The sequence below is a fragment of the Artibeus jamaicensis genome, unplaced genomic scaffold, assembly GCF_021234435.1.
Source record: "Artibeus jamaicensis isolate MK-2021 breed Jamaican fruit bat unplaced genomic scaffold, CSHL_Jam_final contig_252, whole genome shotgun sequence".
NCBI classification, from domain to species: Eukaryota; Metazoa; Chordata; class Mammalia; order Chiroptera; family Phyllostomidae; genus Artibeus; species Artibeus jamaicensis.
The window spans coordinates 612106-632211 of NW_026521538.1; the positions used below are offsets into that span (position 1 = coordinate 612106).

The 20106-nt window shown below is 37.4% G+C and overlaps 1 protein-coding gene across 3 annotated transcripts in view; it reads left to right on the forward strand.

Annotated features, from left to right (window-relative positions):
- The first annotated feature begins 1397 nt into the window (after positions 1-1397).
- CC2D2B (coiled-coil and C2 domain containing 2B) overlaps positions 1398-20106 on the forward strand; it is a 96112-nt gene continuing 77403 nt past the window's right edge. The window contains exons 1-10 of one of the 3 annotated variants that reach the window (XM_053662462.1): positions 1398-1548; positions 6191-6255; positions 7865-7925; positions 9189-9265; positions 9613-9678; positions 10951-11034; positions 14180-14378; positions 14755-14891; positions 14993-15121; positions 15886-18244. In XM_053662462.1, coding sequence (XP_053518437.1) covers positions 6214-6255; positions 7865-7925; positions 9189-9265; positions 9613-9678; positions 10951-11034; positions 14180-14378; positions 14755-14891; positions 14993-15121; positions 15886-15930 — 840 coding nt within the window. In that variant the 5' untranslated portion in view covers positions 1398-1548; positions 6191-6213 and the 3' untranslated portion in view covers positions 15931-18244. Of the gene's footprint in view, positions 1549-6190; positions 6256-7864; positions 7926-9188; positions 9266-9612; positions 9691-10950; positions 11035-14179; positions 14379-14754; positions 14892-14992; positions 15122-15885; positions 18361-20106 lie in introns of those variants that run through there. The other 2 variants (XM_053662461.1, XM_053662463.1) reach the window with 2 other exon arrangements.

The following is a 20106-nucleotide window of genomic DNA, read 5'->3' on the forward strand; positions in this document are numbered from 1 at the left end:
CCAATGTTGGGTAAGAATCAGGATTCAGGGACTTTCCTCTCACCCCCATGCACAGCTTCAGCTGCCTTTCCCCTGGCGGACTCTGGTTTCGTGACAGAAGAGCTCTATCATTGTCCCTACATTCCTGAATCAGAAGAGCCCTATAAAATGAACACGGGAAACCCAGCAAGAATTTTATTGAGAACGACGATCTGGCCAAATGATTTCCAGCTTGAATGCATTTAATGGTCTGCAATTATTTCAGATGATAAGATAGAACTTCTGAGTTCTATTTCTACTAATGCCACAACGTACCCACATGATCTGGAACATTACTCTATTTTAGCAGCAATTTCTTTACTTCCACATCTCCCCTTTTCCAAATGCACAGGATTGTTAGAAGTTTTAAACACACTGTAAGTTTCTCCAGAATTGAAACGCGAAGCACAACGCTACACACACACACACACACACACACACACACACACACACACGCACGGCTAGCAAACACCTGTCAAAAGTTTGAATGAATGAAAGCATCCGTAACACTGCTGTGCTGCTTTCCACACTGCAAGTTACCGAACTTCATCCCTGGTAGAGTTTCTCAGGACAAGTTTCAAACCACAAAAGATTTATCTAACTCAGGGTAAGTCACTGGGAAAATAAACAAATGTGAGCAGTTTCGTTTATAAAACGAAGATGGCATGACACGAGCGAGTGAGCAGATCTGCCATTTCCTTTGTTAAAACTTGGAAAACACTGGATTGTTTACACAAACAGCAAGCTCCGGAAAGAAAAAAGAAGCCCTAGCTTATCTAGGGCGCTCTTGGGGAGGCCACACGCTGCACCGCACCTGAAATCAATTGACCCCGCTGTTCCAAGCTGGGAGATAGTTGGCAGGTCGCGTAGTTGCCCCGAGCGTCGCTACCAGCGCCACCTGCCCCTCCGCGCCCCAAGGGGCTACGGAGGAAGCGACGGCGTGAGCGAGCGCTGGCGCAGAGCCGGCTCCGAAACGTCCTCCCTGGGGAATGCCGGCTCAGCCGGGGGCTCCGGTTGTCGCCGCGGACCCGCCTCCGGCCGGGGAGCTCAAGTCCAGTACTCGCCCTCTGGGGGTACTATTCTTCACCAGGATGCGAGAGAGGCAGGGCTCCCACGACCTAGGCCACACCCCCCTGAGGCCTTTTCCCCAACGGACTTCGGCACAACTGTAGCGACTAGGGCGCACACCGAGGTGGCGGGTGAACAATGCCGAGGCTTCCCCCAAACGCGTTGCACTGTGGCGATGACGGCAGTGACAGACTCTGGCGCTTCAATTCTAGTTACAAACCCAGGTTGCGTGTGAACAGCGGTGGTGCACGGATTTGTTTAGAGACGCTCGGGACTCAGTATACTGAGGGCCGGCACGGCGCATGCTCCCTGACCACCTTGACGTCAGGCCGTGAGCAGCCGGCGTGCAGAGGACGGCGGGCGTAAGACTGGCAGCGGACGGTTGGTGACTTCTAGTCTTGCAGTTACTTGCGTGGCCTGTCGTCGCAGTCTTGATAAAGCAAAAGTGCACTGTTCGTCCAGGTGAACGTCGTACTGCTGGTTAAAGCCCCCCACCCTTCTCTGTCAGACTCTGCAGTATTTTGTCTGGAGTCCAGTTCTGTTATACAAACAAACAAAACCCAGCCGGGGTCCAGGTACCCAGGGCCAGACCTGGACGGGCCTCTGGGACTTGTAGTGTCCAGATTCTGGCCTTTTGATAGCAGTGGTTGATTTGCATCAAATTGTGGGCCACTTTATTTTAACTTAACTTTTGTTTTTTCTTTTATTGTTGACACTAATACAGATGTCCCCATTTCTTCCCCTTTGCCCGTTTCCATCCATTCCTCCACCCTATCCCTCTTGCCGTCGCCACACTGCTGTCTGCATCTATGAGTTATGTATATGTGTTCTTTGGCTTATCCCTTCATTTTCTCTCACCCTTCCCCGCTACCCCCTCAGACAATTGTCAGTCTGTTCCACGTGTCCATACCTCTGTTTCTATTTTGTTTGTCAGTTTGTTTTGTTCATTAGATTACACATATGTGAGATTATATCTGAATCATTTTATTTATTGTCTTCTGTGTGTTGAACACCTTGTCAGAATTGGTGGAGGGTAGGTGAGTGTTCACTCCAGCGGTCCTCCTCACTTTAGGGTAAGCAGAAAGATGGACTTGCAAGATGAGATGTAATGAACAAAAATCAAGAATTGGAAGTGCTATTGGAGGTCACAGAAGAGCCAAAATTGGGGTGGGTGGGCTGGACTTCTGGAACACGTGGGCTTTGAATCAGGCTTGGAAACATATAATGCTGGCTGTTAGTGGATAGTTGGAAAAATCAAAGGGTGGAGGTGGTAAAGGTACATGAAGAGTCTGACCTGGCTGTCATCCAAGGTTTATGTTGGAGAGTGATGAAGAGGGCTTGCTTAGGTGGTGCAGTGGACATGAGGGGCTCCTAACGCCTCACTTTCAGCCACGGCCTTCGTTTTGAGTTTCTGTCTGATGGAGACTATAAGTACAGGCCAAGAAATATATCTTTAAGTTTAAATGAAAAACAATATTATATAACTTAATGTTGTCCAGTTTCTGGACCTCATGGCTGCTGTTGCTCTATGAATTAGTAGTTTTATATATCCAGTTATGGTGAGTAACAAAATTACATTGCATTTGTGTGTTAGAGGTAAACTTTGAAAAGATACTGTGGTTTTCGTAAACTGTTTCGGCATTATTTATTTTTATGTACCTGAAGCCTTGAGGAAAGTGGACCCAGATCTTTCTTGACCTGTAGGAGCAAGTTGTGACGGTTTGGGGGCTTAGTACTGACCACAGTAGATTGTTTAGTTTTACTGCCTTTAGTTTTCCATTTAGTTTAAATTGACTTATATATAAATTCACACATCAGAAAATCCTTTGTCAGGTCACTTGTTCCTAGTTTTTTATTTTAGAAAATAAGATCACAGTTAATGAAAAGGTATTAATTTTTAAACTTGTCAGGTAATGGAACACCTGGAAATAATGATGCTTTTTGTAAAACACTCTTAAATAATGCTGTGTCACACTTAACTAATTATAGAATTTTTTGTTAAGTTTTACATTTTCCATACCCTAGTAGCAGTAAAAGGTAGCTGATGCAATGTATTTAATAAATTTTGATTTTGACAAAGTGGTATTCATTGCCTTAATTTTATTATAATTTTGTGTGAGACTTTCAGTTTTTGGTGTAGCATCTCAATTCAAATAAAAGAAGTCTGGGAAGAGCATGATTTGAGAGACATTACTATAAGGGAGTTCAGAAAGGATTCATAAAATTGGATTTTGGACTAAATTTAGTTCTACTAAGAAAGGAAAGTGGATTAATACAGTTGGGAAGGTTTCCAACAGCTGGAAAAAAACAAATTTCTAGTTAGCTCATAATTAATCAAAGAGATAGTGCTATATACCAGAATATGCATTTTGTGACCATTTCATACTCTAGAGACTTTTCTGTGACTTTATTCTGCTAACACTCCTGAAACCAGATGGCATCTGACTGAAGTAATCAAGGTGACTGAATGCTAAATTTACACACAAAATAAAATAGGTTTAAGGAATTTTTATTTGAGGAATATCCATAGTGATAAAGGCAGTGCTGGATTAATTTTCAGAATCCAGAGATTTTTTTATTATTTATTTTATTTATTTTTAAATTTTAATTGTTGTTTAAGAACAGTTTTCTTCCTTTTACCCCCATCCCAGCCCCCCCTCCCGTTATTACTCCCTGCCCCCCACTGCCACCTTGTTATTGTCCCTGTGTCCTTTAAACTTGTTCCTGCAAACCCTTCCCCTTTTCCACTGAAATTCCCTCCCCTCTCCCCTCTGGTCACTGTTAGCCTGCTTTCAATTTCAGTGTGTTTGGTTATATTTTTCTTGTTTGTTTGTTTTGTTGATTATATTCCTGTTTAAAGGTGAGATCATATGGAATCCAGAGATTTCTAAATGCTAAGCAAGAAAGCACTGAATAAACTACTTGACTTTTTATTCTCAGGCTTTCACTATGGACCTTCAGGTCCTCTGATACAAAAAGAGCTAATCCTCAATTTTCTTATCTTTTAGAAAAAGCTTTAAATGCAAGAATTGTAAATTAGCAATAGCCTTGAAGAGAAGATTGGAATTAACTGTTGGAGTGAGTTTTTTTAACACAAAGTTGAATTTTTGTAAGAAGGTGAAAGTGTGAGTTACAATTTTTCCTTACTTCCACATGAGATTTTTCAATAGAGCAAGTGCAATTTTCATCTACATCTTCAGTTTTATCTAATATTTTGTTTGTTATCATTTATCTTTTATCATTTATGGGATGATAAATGAACCAGGCTAGAAACATCTCCAGGTATGTAAAAAATTTGTTAATAATTTCTCCTACAATCAGGCTTTTATTTGAAAATTTATCATGATGTAACTATTGGATTACCACTGCTAATGTTTTTCGTAGTTTAGCAGATTAAATTTACAGGTGTAGGCATCAGTAAGCCAGGTATTGATTTTAAGTTTGTTTTAGACGTTCTCACAGAATGGAAAATAAATTCAAAATTCTCTTTTCCTAGCATCCTATTCCTGCAGTGTCTAAGCTTTGTATATTGGTAGGAAGAATCTTAAAAAGGGTTGATTCTTTTCAAGAGTCATTAAATCAATCTCTTAAGTGCCTTTTTTTACAGACTAAACAAAGAATTTAGCTAACTTAGACATGATTCCCTTCTGTTCAGTATTTTTAATCACCTTTTGGATCTCTCACCTAAACATCTCATGAGCATTCCTAAGCAACACTGGAAAACTGAAGTCATCATTCCTACCTCAACTACCTTTGTACTTTGACAATATTGAAATGAGGCTATCTCTCAGTTACTCAAGCCAAAAAACTAGGAGTCTTTGATTTTTCCCCTACTTTATTCTACATGTGTAGTTACTCACCAAATCCTGTGAATTCTGCCTCTTTTTTTCTTTTGTAATTCAAGAAATTGTAAAATTAATGTATTAAAATAGATTAATAGCATAAGTGGATTATAAAATATCACATGATTATCTGTTTTTAAATGTATTTTAATTTAAATATTGTTGGTATGCAATATTCTATTAGTTATATTAATTTTAGGTGAACAGTATAGTAATTTGACATTTTAATATCTTATAATGGGAGATATACATTCTAATTCTAGTAATAAATGAATCTTTCTCTACCCTCCATTTCCATTTCCATTTCCATTTTTTGATTCAGATCTTCAGCATCTCTCATCAGGAATGTTAAAATAGCCTCTTAACCAATCTCCCTGCCTCCCAGGAATATGTTTTAATTAGATCTTTAATTAAAATCTGTAGGTACCACAGATTTTAATTGAAGTTATTCCTTGATATTTTTTCTGTTAGCATATGGGGAAGCTATTAACTTTGACATATATTCTTTTACTCTGCCATTTAACAACTTTCTAATTATGTCTAAGCTTTTTTCTCTGAGTATGTTGGATTTTCTACATATAAAAACTTTTTTAAAAACATTTTTTATTCTTGTTCAAGTACAGTTTTTTGCCTTTTCCCCCCATCCCTTCCCACCTCCCTCTCCTATCTCCACTCCACCTTGTTATTGTCTGTGTGTCCTTTATAATTGCTTCTGCAAACCCCTCACTCCTTTCCCCCTTTATCCTCTCCCCTCTCCCTTCTGGTCACTGTCAGCCTGCTCTCAACTTCAGTGTCTTTGGTTGTATTTTGCTTGCTTGTTCATTTTGTGGATTAGGTTCCTGTTTAAGGTGAGATTGTATGGTAATTTGTCTTTCACCACCTGGCTTATTTCACTTAGCATAATGCTCTCCACTTCCATCAATGCTGTTGCAAAGGTAGGAGCTCCTTCTTTCTTTCTGCTGCATAGAATTCCATTGTGTAAATGTACCATAGTTAAAGACTTATTTCTACAGACAAGGATTTTTGTCTTCTCCTTTCCAGTAGTTATACCTCTTCTGTTACATGTCTTATTGCATTAATCAGAATTTCTAATAAGTACTAAAGGTGATCAACTACTATATATTAAAGATGAGAACATATTTACTTAATTTGCAATTACATTAAAAAATTTAAATAACATACTTTTACCTCAAATATTATAATAGTTGTTTTATTTCAGTAATATGCTATATCATTCTTAAGACTATTTTTTATTTATTTAGAAAGTGGAAATGAAAGAACCACCATGAAAAAGATCTCAAAGAAAAAAGAAGATATTAAAAAAAAGGTAAGGTATTAATGGAGCTTATAAGGATTTTGATTATACTAAATAGCCCAGATATCAGTGTAGTATGATCCTGAAAACTGTGATATTTTTTAATACACTTTATATGTTAAAAAAAACAATAAAAAATATCAGGGATAAAATGTTTGGTCTGCCCGTTATATAATAAAGAGTACCGGAGGTGAGTTATTTATGTATTTATTTATTTATTTGTTCCCTTCCTTAAATTTTAATTTATCTGTTCTCAGCCAGTCAGCACTCCATTTCCTGCTTTGCTCAAAAAAAATGTTTTTCTTTTTTTAGAGAGTGAAACATATATGGAACTGATATCTACATGTCTTTTAAAGTAACTCCAATTCAGATTCCTGGTTTACCCCTGCCTTATACATGGGGAGGGGGAGTTATAGATTCTGGGAATGCTGGGTGAGATTATTTGAAATTAAAGGGAGACCTTTATCAATCACTTGCCAGGGTATATGTCTCATCATACCTTTAGGGCAGGCGAATTAGGTATTTTTAATTGGGTTGAGGAACATACTGAAGTTTTAATAAGAACTGACCATCTTAGGTCATATTGACCTTATACAGTAGTTCTTAAGAATGGTGTAGGAACTTCTAGTGGATTTTGAAGTCCTTTCGGAAAGTGTGTAGACAAGGATGGTAATAACGTCTTTACTGGGATTGTGGCAATACCCTGCTTTGGTATTTGACACAAACCCATGTCTTTACTGTGGTGGGAAACCTGATGTGTGTCTGCTTGTTCTTTCTACTGCAACTGCACGTTAGTTTGGTTAGCATGTACAGTTGGTATTTAAGGAGAGTTTTACTATTCCATTTCTTAAACTTAACATGAAGATCAAACTCATCCATATTATTCTTAAAAAAGATTTAACATTGCTATTATGGTTTAATTTTAGAATATTGAGGTTTAAGAAACTATAAAATAGCACATTGTTAATAGCAGTACCTTCAATTACAAATACTAGTAGGCAGCTGGAAATACGGTATTCAGGAGAGCAGAGCTGGAGACAGATTTAGGGAGCCACAGAAATACATGTGCTCTCTAAAGCCTTGGAATGGGCCTATGTTTAAGCTGTGAGGAGAAGTGTAACCATTGAAGGATACAGGGAGTAAGTGGCCCCAGAAGTAGAAGGGTAAAGGTCAAGGATATAGAAAGTTTTTTGAAAATAAAGGTGCCCAACATTATCAGGGTACTGATATCAGGTGCCCAGATACTACAGGGTAATCAGGTAAAAGCTAACAGTGATACAGTGTTGAGTTTCAAAGTATTTTCATTAGTCTGACCTCATTTGAACCTCCTAAAGGATATATAAAGTATACATCAGTATATGATCAGTAAGAACTATTAGATTTTCTCATTAAAAGGTCCTTTTTGATATTACAGAGAGCAATATCTTAATTAAAAATCTACCATATATAAAGGGCTCATACCAACTGATAAAAAGATGAAATTTAAGAAAACAGGCAAAGGCTATGAATTGGCATTTTAAAGAAAATGACTTTAAAAGGGTTGATGAACATCTAAAAAGATGCTCAATTCCAAAACAAAAAGATGCAAGGTAATGTTCATCTCTCTCTTTTTATTTTGCAGATGTCAGAAGAGACAGATAACATTGCAGTAAAAGAAAATGTAGACAAGCATCTCCAAAAAGGTCCTCAATAAGTATACCACAACTCTGATGCTGTCAGTTTTTATTTTTAAAAGATGCAAATGACTAATCCTATCCTTGCTGTTTCAACTGGGAACACAGGTTTATTAAGAGATGAGTTCAAACAGAAACTACACTTTCTAGACAATACAAGATGGACATATGGAAATAATTAGTAAAGTCTATATATGTAATAAAATTTTATTGGTTAAGATTTTATTTTCTCTCTGTCTGTAAACATGGAGAATCCACTAGTATTTGAGACTGTTAGTCCATAAAGATACAAAGATACAGAACCTGCTTTAGGAAGCTGTGTAGATTTCAAGAAAAATACATAAATAATGGATGAACCCTGGTTCATTCATCATTATTAGGTAAATACCGTATGCCACCTGCCATTCTAAGTTCTAGGAATAGAGTATAAACAAACCAACTAGTAGTTTTAAAATTATAACAAGAAGTACTGCAGTTGAGAATGAAGATTCTCACGACCTATAGTGATTTAGCATTTACTTACCCTTTATTCTCACCATCCTCTATGTAACCTCTATGTAACTCAGAAGCAGGAAGAAGAAAGGCAAAAAAATGACTAAAAGGTCCTCCATTTCTATTGTACTTAGGACTGCCCAATCCCTGTCTGTCTCAGTCCATCTGGTGGATGAGCAAAAAATAACACATGGTTTGGAGTGCCTGAAATATCTGGCATCTTCTTTATTCCCTATGAGACTGTCATGCTAAGAGCTGGCAGAAGTAGGAGTCAGCAAATTTTACAAAACTGACACAAGTAGTTCAAATGAGTACCTAGAGACTTACCTCTCCCTTTTAGATTCCTTTCCAGTTTCATCAAGTTGAAGTAACCTGACTTTAACATCTGTATATTCTGTAGAGAAGTTACATAGTCTATGACAGTTCTAATAGATTTTTTTTTCCCAAAAGGAAAAAGGTAAAGATTTGCTTTTCTGAAAGGTTTTATTTTGCCTGACTACAAAGAAGGTCTATAGCCAGTAGCTAAGGACGCACAGGGTGGAAGAAAGAAACTTCAGCCTGACCATGCATAAAGGCATTTACTCCAGATGGAGGAGGGGGAGGGGACATTGGTTTGTCTGAGGTTCTAAGCTCTCATGGGGCCATGACCCAGTCTTCATAATTGTCATGATCTTTAAAAATGCATGCAATTTAGGTATTCAGTAAGTACTTTTGCTGCTATTGCTGTTTAATTATTTTAAAATGCATCATGAGCTCTGTATTGTATTGGCTTCTTGGTAGGTTTAGACACAGAAGAAAATCAAAACATAATTGAAACATTGAGAAGCAAAGTAAGAGGAAAGCTAAAAAATGCTAAGGTAATGCTTATTTTCTGTTTTTAAATTTGCTGTTTAGATGCAACAAGTATCAAATGAACTTTTCTGTGTTAAAAGGAGCCAAAATTCAGTCTTAATATAGCTCCTTAAATCCAAAAACTTCGAGTTCCTTTCCATGCTTTTTTTTTCAAACTTAAATCCAAGAAAAGTTTAGTGGTTTGGTCATGGTAACTATATAAGGCATCTCAGGGGGGAAATATGTGTATACTTTGTAAGAGAAGAACATTGAGAAGTCTTAGTTTTTAATCTATTTTGAAAAAAGACTTTGGAGTACAATTATGTTTATACATGTGAAGATTAAATTTTCTATACCATTTATGTTGTTTCAGATTAATCAAAATGAAAAATCTTCAACTCATCTGTTCCTTGATAATAAGATGAATCAGTGGTCTAAGGTGAATAACTTTGTTTAACCTTTAAAAACCGCATTATGGCCTGGCTGGTGTAGCTCAGTGGATTGAGTGCGGGCCTGCAAATCAAAGGATCGTGGTTCGATTCCCAGTCAGGGCACATGCCTGGGTTGCAGGCCAGTTCCCAGTGGGGGACACACGAGAGGCAACCATACATTGATATTTCTCTCCTCCTCTCCTTCCCTTCCCCTCTAAAGGTAAATAAATAAAATCTTTTAAGAATATTAAAAAAATGCATTATAGAGGCATACTTTAAATAGCAAAACTTTACCCATTTTAAGTATATGATTCAGTGATTTTTAGTAAATTTACAGAATTATGCAGTCAACACTATAATCCAATTTTAGACATCTAGATATAAATAGGATAGAAAATAAACTTTTGTGTTTTATGTATTTTTAAAATTTTGACTCTTAATGACTGGATTTTGCTTTTTCTTATAGAATTAATTTCTCTCTGAAACCTCCCTAAAAACAGTTTGTTTTAATATATATGTGAGAAAGAAGTGATAAGTGCTTTACATTTATTTTATTTATTTATTTTTTAGATTTCACTTATTTATTTTTAGAGGAGAAGGGAGGGAGAAGCATCAATGTGTGGTTGCCTCTCATATGCACTCCCACTGGGAACCTGGCCCACAACCCAGGCATGTGCCCTAGACTGGGACTTGAACCAGTGACCCTTTGGTTTTCAGGCTGGTGCTCAATCCACTGAGCCACACCAGCCAGGGAGGGCAGTAAGTGCTCTACGTTTCAAAGATTCAGACTTTACAGCATTGAAAAAGGAGGCCTTATTTATCAGCAAGTTTGTAACTATGAACATGTCACCTTTAATACTTTTAACTACCTCTCACTCCACAAAGGTTGTAGAGAAGTGGAGCAGTGCGTGTGTGTGAGCGCAGACATACGTGAGGGCACCTGACGTCAGGGAGAGAGAAAACGCATTTTCTCTGAGCCCACACTTTGATTAGACTGTAAGGTAATCTCTTGATACTCTGACTGGAGTAGAGTTAGTTTGGGAAGATGGAGAAGTTCTGGACTGGATACTGTTTTTTATTACAGAACCTTCAAAATAAAAATTCATAAACCAGACTTAAAGTTAAATGTAATTTGATATTGTCTCTCCTGCTGCTCCTAGCTCATAAATAAGATAATAGTTACTATTTACCTCATTGTAGAAAAATACTTCTTTCATTTATAAGCAGAGAAAGTATTCATTTCAACACTGAGTACTGGTTTACCGTTGTTTAACCCACAGACCGAAGTCTCCTTGGATGCAGGCCTTTCGTTTTTCACTCTGAGTAGTGAAGAAGGCTCAGCTTTGGGCCAGTCGTCAGAGCAGGTTGGATGTGTTCCCCTTCCTCTGATACCCTCATTCTCAGGAAAAATAACTCTTATTCAAGGCAAAGAATGGAATACTCGGAAATTTTTATTTTTGAGCCACCTTCTTCTCTTTGAATTGAGTTGTTAATAGTAATTCCTAAAATGTATTGAGTGCTTACTGGATGCCTAGTGATATACTAAACTTTTAGTATGGACTGTATCATTCAATCCTCAGAAAAACCCTGTGAGGCAGGTATTATTTTCAACTCTGTTATGTAGGTAAGGAGACTCAGGTATGAGAGTTAAGCATTGATAAGTATAGGCTGTCAGCTCCAAAGCCTGTGTTTTTCTTTGGTTGTTCCTGTCCTGTCCAAGTGCCCTGCATTATTCTTGCTAATATCTCTTACTCTCCATAGAGTCCCGATCTCCATCCCTCTTAATCTAATCCCAGAGCCTTCCAATTTCTGTCGCTTCTTCCCAGTTCCTCTCAAACTCCTTAGCCCCTTCTGTTACTCCTTTTTGTCCTTTCTCAGTCTCACCAGTCTTTTCCCATCACTTTCTGATTTGTCAGTCTCTTTCATTGGTTGCCCTGTCTGTTCATGCTCCTCTATATTTTTCTCTGATTTCTCTCTACCTTCAACTCTCTCCACAGTTTCCTCAAGCGCCCTCCCCCAGTGACTCCTGTTCCCCAGAGTTCCTTCCCTCTGATAACACCTCTCAGTCATGTCCGAGTCCCTCAGGTCCTTTTTGGAGTCGCCTTGGGCCCCCATTTGCCTTCCTACTTCTTCCCAGCGTCTTCCATTCCGCTTCACACTGTGCCTAGTCCTTTCATTCCTTCTTTATTATTGTTGCTTTTTTTCCACAAAAATGGCTTTATCTTTTAAAAATTTAAATGAAGTATATACATTACAAAAACTTACTGCAGAAAACCATGGAGAAGAAAATAAAAATCACAAGAAATCCCACTGCCCTTAGATAAACCACCGTTATAATTTTTCATACTTTTCTCTGTACTGCTGCCAGTACAGGCACACACACAGACTTTTATACAAATCAAACGATAGTAGTAAATGGCAGTTTCACTTTTCCAGGCGCTTAGCCAAGCCTCGTCTTATACTTGGATCCTCTTTTACTCACATGCCTTAATTACATCCAGTTCATCACAAATCCTGTTGGTTCTACCTTTAAGTATTCCAGAATCTGATCTACTTTTCACTACCTCCACTGGTACAACCCTAGTCTAAGCCACCATAACCTCTCATCTGGGTCATTGCCATGGTCTTCCTCTGTTTTCACTTTTGCTTGAACTATTTTCTGTACCACACGGGTAGTCAGAGTGATCCTGTTAAAATCTGAGACAGGCCATTGTTTTGCTTATAACTTCTAATGGTTTTCTATATAACTCAAAACAAAAGCCGAAGTCCTTACAGGGCCCTCCAAGTCTTACATGACCTGGCCCCCTTTGGTACTTCTCTGACTTAATTTCTTACTACTTTCCCCTTCTCCCACACAACTTTAGCCACGTTGGCCTTTTACGTATCCTTCACAGCACGCTCTTGCCTCAGAGACTTTGTAACTTTTATCTGTCTAGAAAACTGTTCCCTTAATTTCATGCTCTCTCCCTCACTACCTTGGGCCTGTGTTCAAATGACGTGTAACTAAGACATTGGTCAGTGGGAGAAGTAGGATACGTGGGCATGAGGAGCTCCCAGTTTAGATGCAGGGTTTTAGAGTGGTCTGGAAAAGTCATCTGCCCCGTCCCTTGTGACTTTGGGGCCCATAGGAAACGACTGTCCTCATCACAGGGAAGAGAAAGCTACAGTTTTGTGGGAGGCTGAGCTTGACTTTGATCCCTTCCTACTGGGAGAAAGGGGAGTGCTTATCCCAAATGTATTGTCTGGGCAACCCAGGGAAAGGCCCAGGGTTACGTTCAGAAGGTTCTACTTATCATACCACATTTTACAAGGCATGTTTCTGTGAGATGTGGTGGGGGAGATTTTCTCTCATTTCTCACACCATACTCAGGTGTATCCATCTAGACATATGTACATCCATGGGATCTAAGGTGAGAGCATGACCTACTTGGCCACCAGGGCAGACCTGAGCTGTGAAGACAAGCTGAGAGCCTCGGGGTCTTGTACAGGAAGGTTGATAATGGGAGCTCCAGGTAGAACAGAGAGAACCCCTTTTGTCTGTGATTGGAATCTACAGAGACCTCCTATGTGGGAATTCCCCAAATCTTGCTTCTGTATGTCAGTGCCATATACCTTGTTTGAATTCTGAAAAGGATACCATAAAGATTTATGGATATAAAATATTTTCTTGATTTGATGACAAGGGTAGGAAATAGGGTATGATGATGTGATGATATGATAGGAACCTAGGTGATACTTACTGATCAAGAGCTGATGGAGGCCATGTGAGGTCCTCTACTCAGAGACATTGTATGATTAATTCGTTCTATTTAACTATCTACCCCTAAATATATGGTTTTGAAAATTGAGAGATTTATTTGCATGACTCATGTACTCTGTCTCCTTCTCCTTTTCAGTATGTGTGGGTTTCAAATTAGACAGTAAAGTCATTGAAAGTGAATTTTTGATTTTTGGTGTGAAAAAAACTCAAGACTTCTGATTATGATATAAAAATATGTATTTTTATATTTAGTAAATATCTTTCAATACCTATATTCAGATTGTAATTTGTATATATCTAGCATGTTTTAGAATTTCACTATAATCACTTGCCATAGACTTCTATGTTGAATCTTTACTTTTTTTCTTTTTTCTTAAACACCATCCAGAAAACATCAGGAATGCTCCACAATCACTTTAGATACTACTGCTTTCTGAATAGTGAAAAAATGGGGTTTAAGACCACCTGGCCTGATGTCTCTAGACTTTGCCCTACACTGTGAATTCTCAGTGACTGATATGTCATAGTTCAACATCTCAGAATGTCCTCCATAGGAGAGGAGGGCTTGAATTACAATCCTAATTGCAAGGAAGTGCTATAGAAAAATCATACTTTAAAATATTATATCTTAAATGAGTTCCTCTGTTCAGTGAAATTTCATTGTAACAATGTCAGCTTGACTTTGAACTGGGAGGCATAGATGAGAAAGACAATCATAGATATTTATTTTTCTTTTTGGTATTCAACAGAGATCAGTAAGTAAAAGTTGTTCCAAGCATTTTTCACCTGGTGACAATTTACAAGGTTTTGCTGAAAGCCAAGATGAAGATTGTATGGAAGAAGTAATTTTTCCAGATTTACTTGAAGTAAAAGCTGCTGAATATGAAGATGATCGAGAACAAATAAAAAAACAACAGGCAAATATTTTTGTGCCAAGTAATTCTCCAGGTAATGTTCTTTTTTTTAATCTTTAAAAAAATTTTTTTGTTCTAACTCAGTTACCTCCATTTCCCCACCACCACTTTCCCCCAAGAAAATATTTAAGTCCTTAATGAATCATTTTAAAGGATAATAGTTTTTTTGTGTGCTGGATAGATAAAAAGTACCGATCTAAAATTATAGAATATTTTGTATATTTGTTTTTCATGCCTTCTCTAAGTTGAAGAGAATTGGTTAAGAGAACTCATATGCCGTTTGTGTGTGTGTGTGTGTATCAGGCTAGACTTTAGCAGTAGGTACATGAGAGTTCCCTTTTGCTCCTTGTTCAGTCAATACCAGTTCACTATTTTGGACATTAAAGTAATATATAGTTTTTGGTATTAAGTGGTCAACCACCGTAAACTGCCAAAAGATATGATGCCACGCATTTTAGAAGACGAAGGATTCTATATGCAGAGAAAGCCAGAAGTCTATAAAAAGACCTGCAACAAGATGGAAAACCGCCTGCTTCAACTAGAAGAGGCAAGTGTGCCAGCTCACAGGTTAAACCACTCACTGATAGTGTGTGGTATTTGTTTTTGATGGAATGTTTAATCATTTTTTTTCTTAATTATTTTTGGTAGGGAATGTGTTGGTTTGAAGAAAGTGCTGAAATAATGTCATTACCTTCACCTGTTAGACATTCTTGGAAATTCAGACTAAACATAAGTCAGGAACCTTTAAATCCAGCACTGAAGACTGTGTACAGGAAGGTAACCAACAACAGTTTATTTGTAACTATGGTTAGAATTCTTGTAATATCAATTATAACTTATTTTGTGGTATTAATTTATGTTTTATAGATGGTGATAAATCTAGTAATATAATGGTAAAACTATGATGAAAGGTTAAATAGCCATTAAAATTATGTTTTTGAGGAATATTTACTGATACAGGTCAGTGTTCAAAATACGAAGTGGAAAAAAATCCAAATGAAAAATCGTATATGATCCTAATTTTATAAAAATAGGTAATGAATTTATCAATGAATAGACAGGTATATCCATACACATATATTGGGTAAAAGGACTGGAAAATATATCAAAGTTAATAATTATCTCTAGATAGCAGGACATAGGATTATTTTTATTTTGCTCAAGATACAGCATAGATAATCTAACACAATTATCAGAGACCATTGCTGTTGGGGAGAGAGGTCCTGAATCAGTGGAAGCTTACTGAACGAGTGAGTACATGAATGAACAAAAGGATGGTAAGTAAATTCAAAACATACAATTTTTGGAGAAAGATTAACCACCATCCATATTAGCCTTTGTAAACCTCCAGATTCTTTTAAGATTTTATTTATTTATTTTTACAGAGGGGGCAAGGGAGGGAGAAAGAGACGGAGGGAAACATTGATGTGAGAGAGATACATCGATTGGTTGCCTCTTGCATATCCCCAAGTGGGGACCTGGCTTGCAACCCAGGCATGTGCCCTGACTGGAAATTGAACCGGCTACCTTTCAATTCACAGGCTGGCGTTCAGGCCACTGAGCCACACGTCAGGGCTGGATTCTGAAGTTGGGAACACCGGACTGAACAAGTAACTTTTTCCTCCAGTGCATCATCCAAGCACGATTTCAGTATTCAGTGGGCTCTTAGAGTTGGGAGTATATGTGTATGTTGCTTCACCAAGCATCTAACCTGAGTGTTGAAATTCATTCTGTAGCATCCTTAACAAGTAATGTGCTGGAAGTCACATCTGACAAATGTTTCTGCCTGCTTTTTCCTTTCTCTATATTTTTTTTACTCTGCCCAGCCAGCCTTGAAAACAGTGCTCACTTGGGGTTTCTCACCAGAGTAAATAAATATAAGGACAACTGAAGAGAGATAATAGCTGCCTGAATATCAAAGTCTTCTCTTTGCTGTTTCCTCTGCTATGTACTTTAATGCCCTGTTGTACCCCTCCTACCCCACACCTTATTTGCTCATTCTTTAGTGACTAGTTTTACCTATTTGACTATGTCCTTTACTCCCTCTTCTAGCATTCATATATTTACCAGGATTTTACACATGGCATCAGCTTGGATGTGTTTGTGCTTGTATCTGGCCTTTGAATCATTGTTACCTAGATATTTGTGTTTTTCTTCTAACACACCTAGTTCTAGAAGTTCACTTAATCCCCTTAGTTAATTGCTGCTTATATAACCAGTGTCAGGTAGTTTACCACCTCTCAAGAGAATTCATTTCAGTATTAGCCAGTTCTAATTACATATTGTTTTCTGTGCTGAATTAAAATCTGCCTCCTGGATCACTACCACTCATTTGACCTTGTTTGTTTGGTCATAAAGAACTCATAAAGTACTTCACTTACATAACAGGGCTTTAGCTATTTGAAGCCTATGGTCACTTCCAAGCTTTAGTTTTTGTTCTCCAGCCTAAACTCACTTCCTTTGACTGTTGCTAGATACCCACTCTCTATCTCAGCTACCATTCTCTACTTTGTGAACACCTTAGTAGGTACTCATGGGACAGGACCAAGAGTGGGCGCTTGCATCACTCAAACAGAACCCAAAGAAAGTAAGCAACATAGTCATTCGACTAACATTGAATCTGCTTAATAAAACAGGCACCTCTAGCTTACCAACTTTAATTCTCAGAAATTCATTTATAATCTGGTTGCTTACCACAGAAACTGTTTATATTCCTGGTAGTTTTGCTTGGTTAATGACCAATTTACTACCAATTAACTAAATCTTATAGATAGAATGTAGAGCAGGTTTTCCCCTTTGAGTTGGCCCTTACATAGAGAATAGAGACAAGACAAGGATAAAATGAAACAAAAGCCTTATGGCTGTTCTCTTGCCTACCTTCAACACAGTGAGGTTTAAAGGGGAAGATTCCTAGGTCAGGAGAGATGTAGACTTCACGCTGGTGACTACAGTCCCGAGAGGAACTGGATCTGCCATACCAGGTCAGGGGTGGGTCAGAGTTATTTTGTTATAGCAGAAGGTGTAATAGCAATGTCACAGACTGATCCAGAGAGAGGGCTCATGCTAATCTTCTTAGGTGGATGCAACCTTGTCTCCTATTGGGAGTGGCTGGGCATGCCTGACTTGGGCTATACATGCTAAGTAACCTACTAGCCTTCTCAGATTATATCACTAAAAACCAGTGACGTGCATATTGATACATATGTGCTTGAATTCAAAGTAGGATACTAAAACATTGTTGAATCATTTTGCCTATAATCTAAGGTTTACAAACTTCAGGTGATTTAGAGATGATCTGGTATACAGATGACAACAGCCTCATGTGTAAAGAAAAATGGTCTCCTTACAAGATAGCATTAGCTCAGAAGGTCCAGGCCCCTCCAGGGAATTTTCCAGGGGATTACCAACATATTTACTTTGGAACAATGTTTTAATAAGGGTTTACCATTTAACTCTTGCCCACAGATGACAGTTATATCACTATGTAGTTGAACTATTCACTCAGCAGTTTGGACCACCATTTGTTGCAGTGTTCCTATAGGAAATTATTTGGGAGCTTACAACTTGAAAGCCCAACCTCTACTGGCATAAAACAGTATTATAAGCAATAATTTGTAATGCTGTATAAATATATGAAATCAAGGGCCATAGTCAACTTTAAGAAAGAAGGATCAAATTATTGGTTTTTGCTTTTGTGTCTCTTAATTTTCTTATAATTAACATGTTACTTTTATAAGGAGAAGTTAATTGTAATTTTAAAAGAAACAGAATCAAATTAACATCATATACATATTTTTCTTCAAAAGGCAATGAAATCTGATCTAGAAAGCTCCATTAGGACCAAAATGGAAGGTCAAAGGAAAAAGTACCAATTAGATCTCAATATTGTGGGTTTGCAATTTAGCCATCATCCTCTCTTCAATCAAGAACAAGTATTATGTGCTAGGCTGCTCCAACTTTATGAGTGTTTTCAGGACAGGCAGCAACAGAATTTATCTCAGCTGCTTTTGGAGAAGGTGAGAATGGTTTTTATTATATTACTGGGCTGAACATTTAATATTGAAAGAGTAAACAAGCCACTTAGTTCAGAACATTTTCCCTTAGCACTTTAATTATTTAACCAATTAAAACAATGGTCAATTTCAGTTTTTCTGAAAAGAAACTAGGAGTTGACTGGCCAGGTGGGCAGCCTCGGAGATGTCCTGCAGGACATGTAGAACTTACAAATGGTTTACTAACCAGTGGTGTCCTTGGTCCTATGACTCAAGAAAAGTATTTGAAATGATTACTATTTAAAAGAGTTGTATGGCTGTTTTTAGTCTTGTAATAGAGCATTTTTGATAAAAATATTAGAGATCTTGAACCTCATATCAAATGTGAGACGTCTTGGTTCAATAATGATTAATCCAAATATCACTTAATGACATCATAAAGAGTATATACAGCCTGAAGGGAAATCAAAGGAGTACTCACTGGTTATTTTTGGAATTTGTACCTCTCAGTTAAACTGCTGAGTTTCTGATATGAGAGCATTTTGTTAACTAGTGTTTCCTTTGAAAAGATTTTGATAGGTCTCATACAACAAATGAATACATTTGAAAAATATAAACTTAGTGAGGTATTTAATTAAACATTCAAGCCTGATTGAGTCACCTATATCTGCTTTTTAAAATACAAGTGCAAAATTCATAGGGCTGAATCCATTCAATTGAATTTTTATGTAGCAATTGTGTGGAGGCACTTAATAGTTGAAGACCATGCATTAATAATGTTGGAATATTTCCTAAAACAAATATTGAATGTTGGAATAGTTCCTAAAACAAATATTGAATGTCCTAACTTTTAGTATAATTTGGTCATTGTTTTATGAATAGAGGAACCAACTCTGAAATTCAGATGTAGACCATTGAAAAAAGTGATTTGATTCATGGATTTCTACTATATAGATAATTTTCCAAAAATATGTAATTTTAAAACCTCATCTAGCAGTATCAATTTTATTTCATTAGCGTTCTATCACTGTATATAAGACTGTATTTTTCATGTACCATGGCTCTTTGTATAAAATAACATTTTGGTTATTTTGATCATGATTTGATGTGTCTGTCAATCATGATTGTAACATGTTTCAGTATTATTATTATTATTATTATTATTAAGTCTTAGGAGCCAAAAGTAATTGCCTAATTGATTTTTACTTTTCTTCAATTTATTGTCTTATATGCATATAAACATTGTCTCTAACCTCCCAGTAAAATGTAAAAAGTGTTAGAGTATGTTCTTTGGTCTCTCACCTAAATACAGATTTATAATTTATGTATTATATGTTCTTATGTATTTTTTTGCAGTTATTTTTTTTTTATTTAGTTATTTTTCAAGTAAAGTTTTCTGCCTTTTACTCCCTTCCCAGCCAACCCCCCCCATGCTCCCCACCTCCCTCCTGTTTCCATCCCCCTTAGCTGCTGTCCATGCGTCCTTTATACTAGTTCCTCTAAATCCCTCCCCTTTTACCCCTGAAATTCCCTCCCCTCTCCCCTCTGGTCGCTGTCCCCCTGTTCTCTACTTCAGTGTCTTTGTTTTTATTTTGCTTGCTTGTTTGTTTTGTTGTTTAGCTTCCTGGTAAAGGTGAGATCATATGGTATTTGTCTTTCAACATCTGGCTTATTTCAGTCAGCGTAATGCTTTCCAGTTCCATCCATGCTCTTGCAAAGGTTAGGAGCTCGCTCTTTCTTTCTGCTGCATAGAATTCCATTGTGTATATG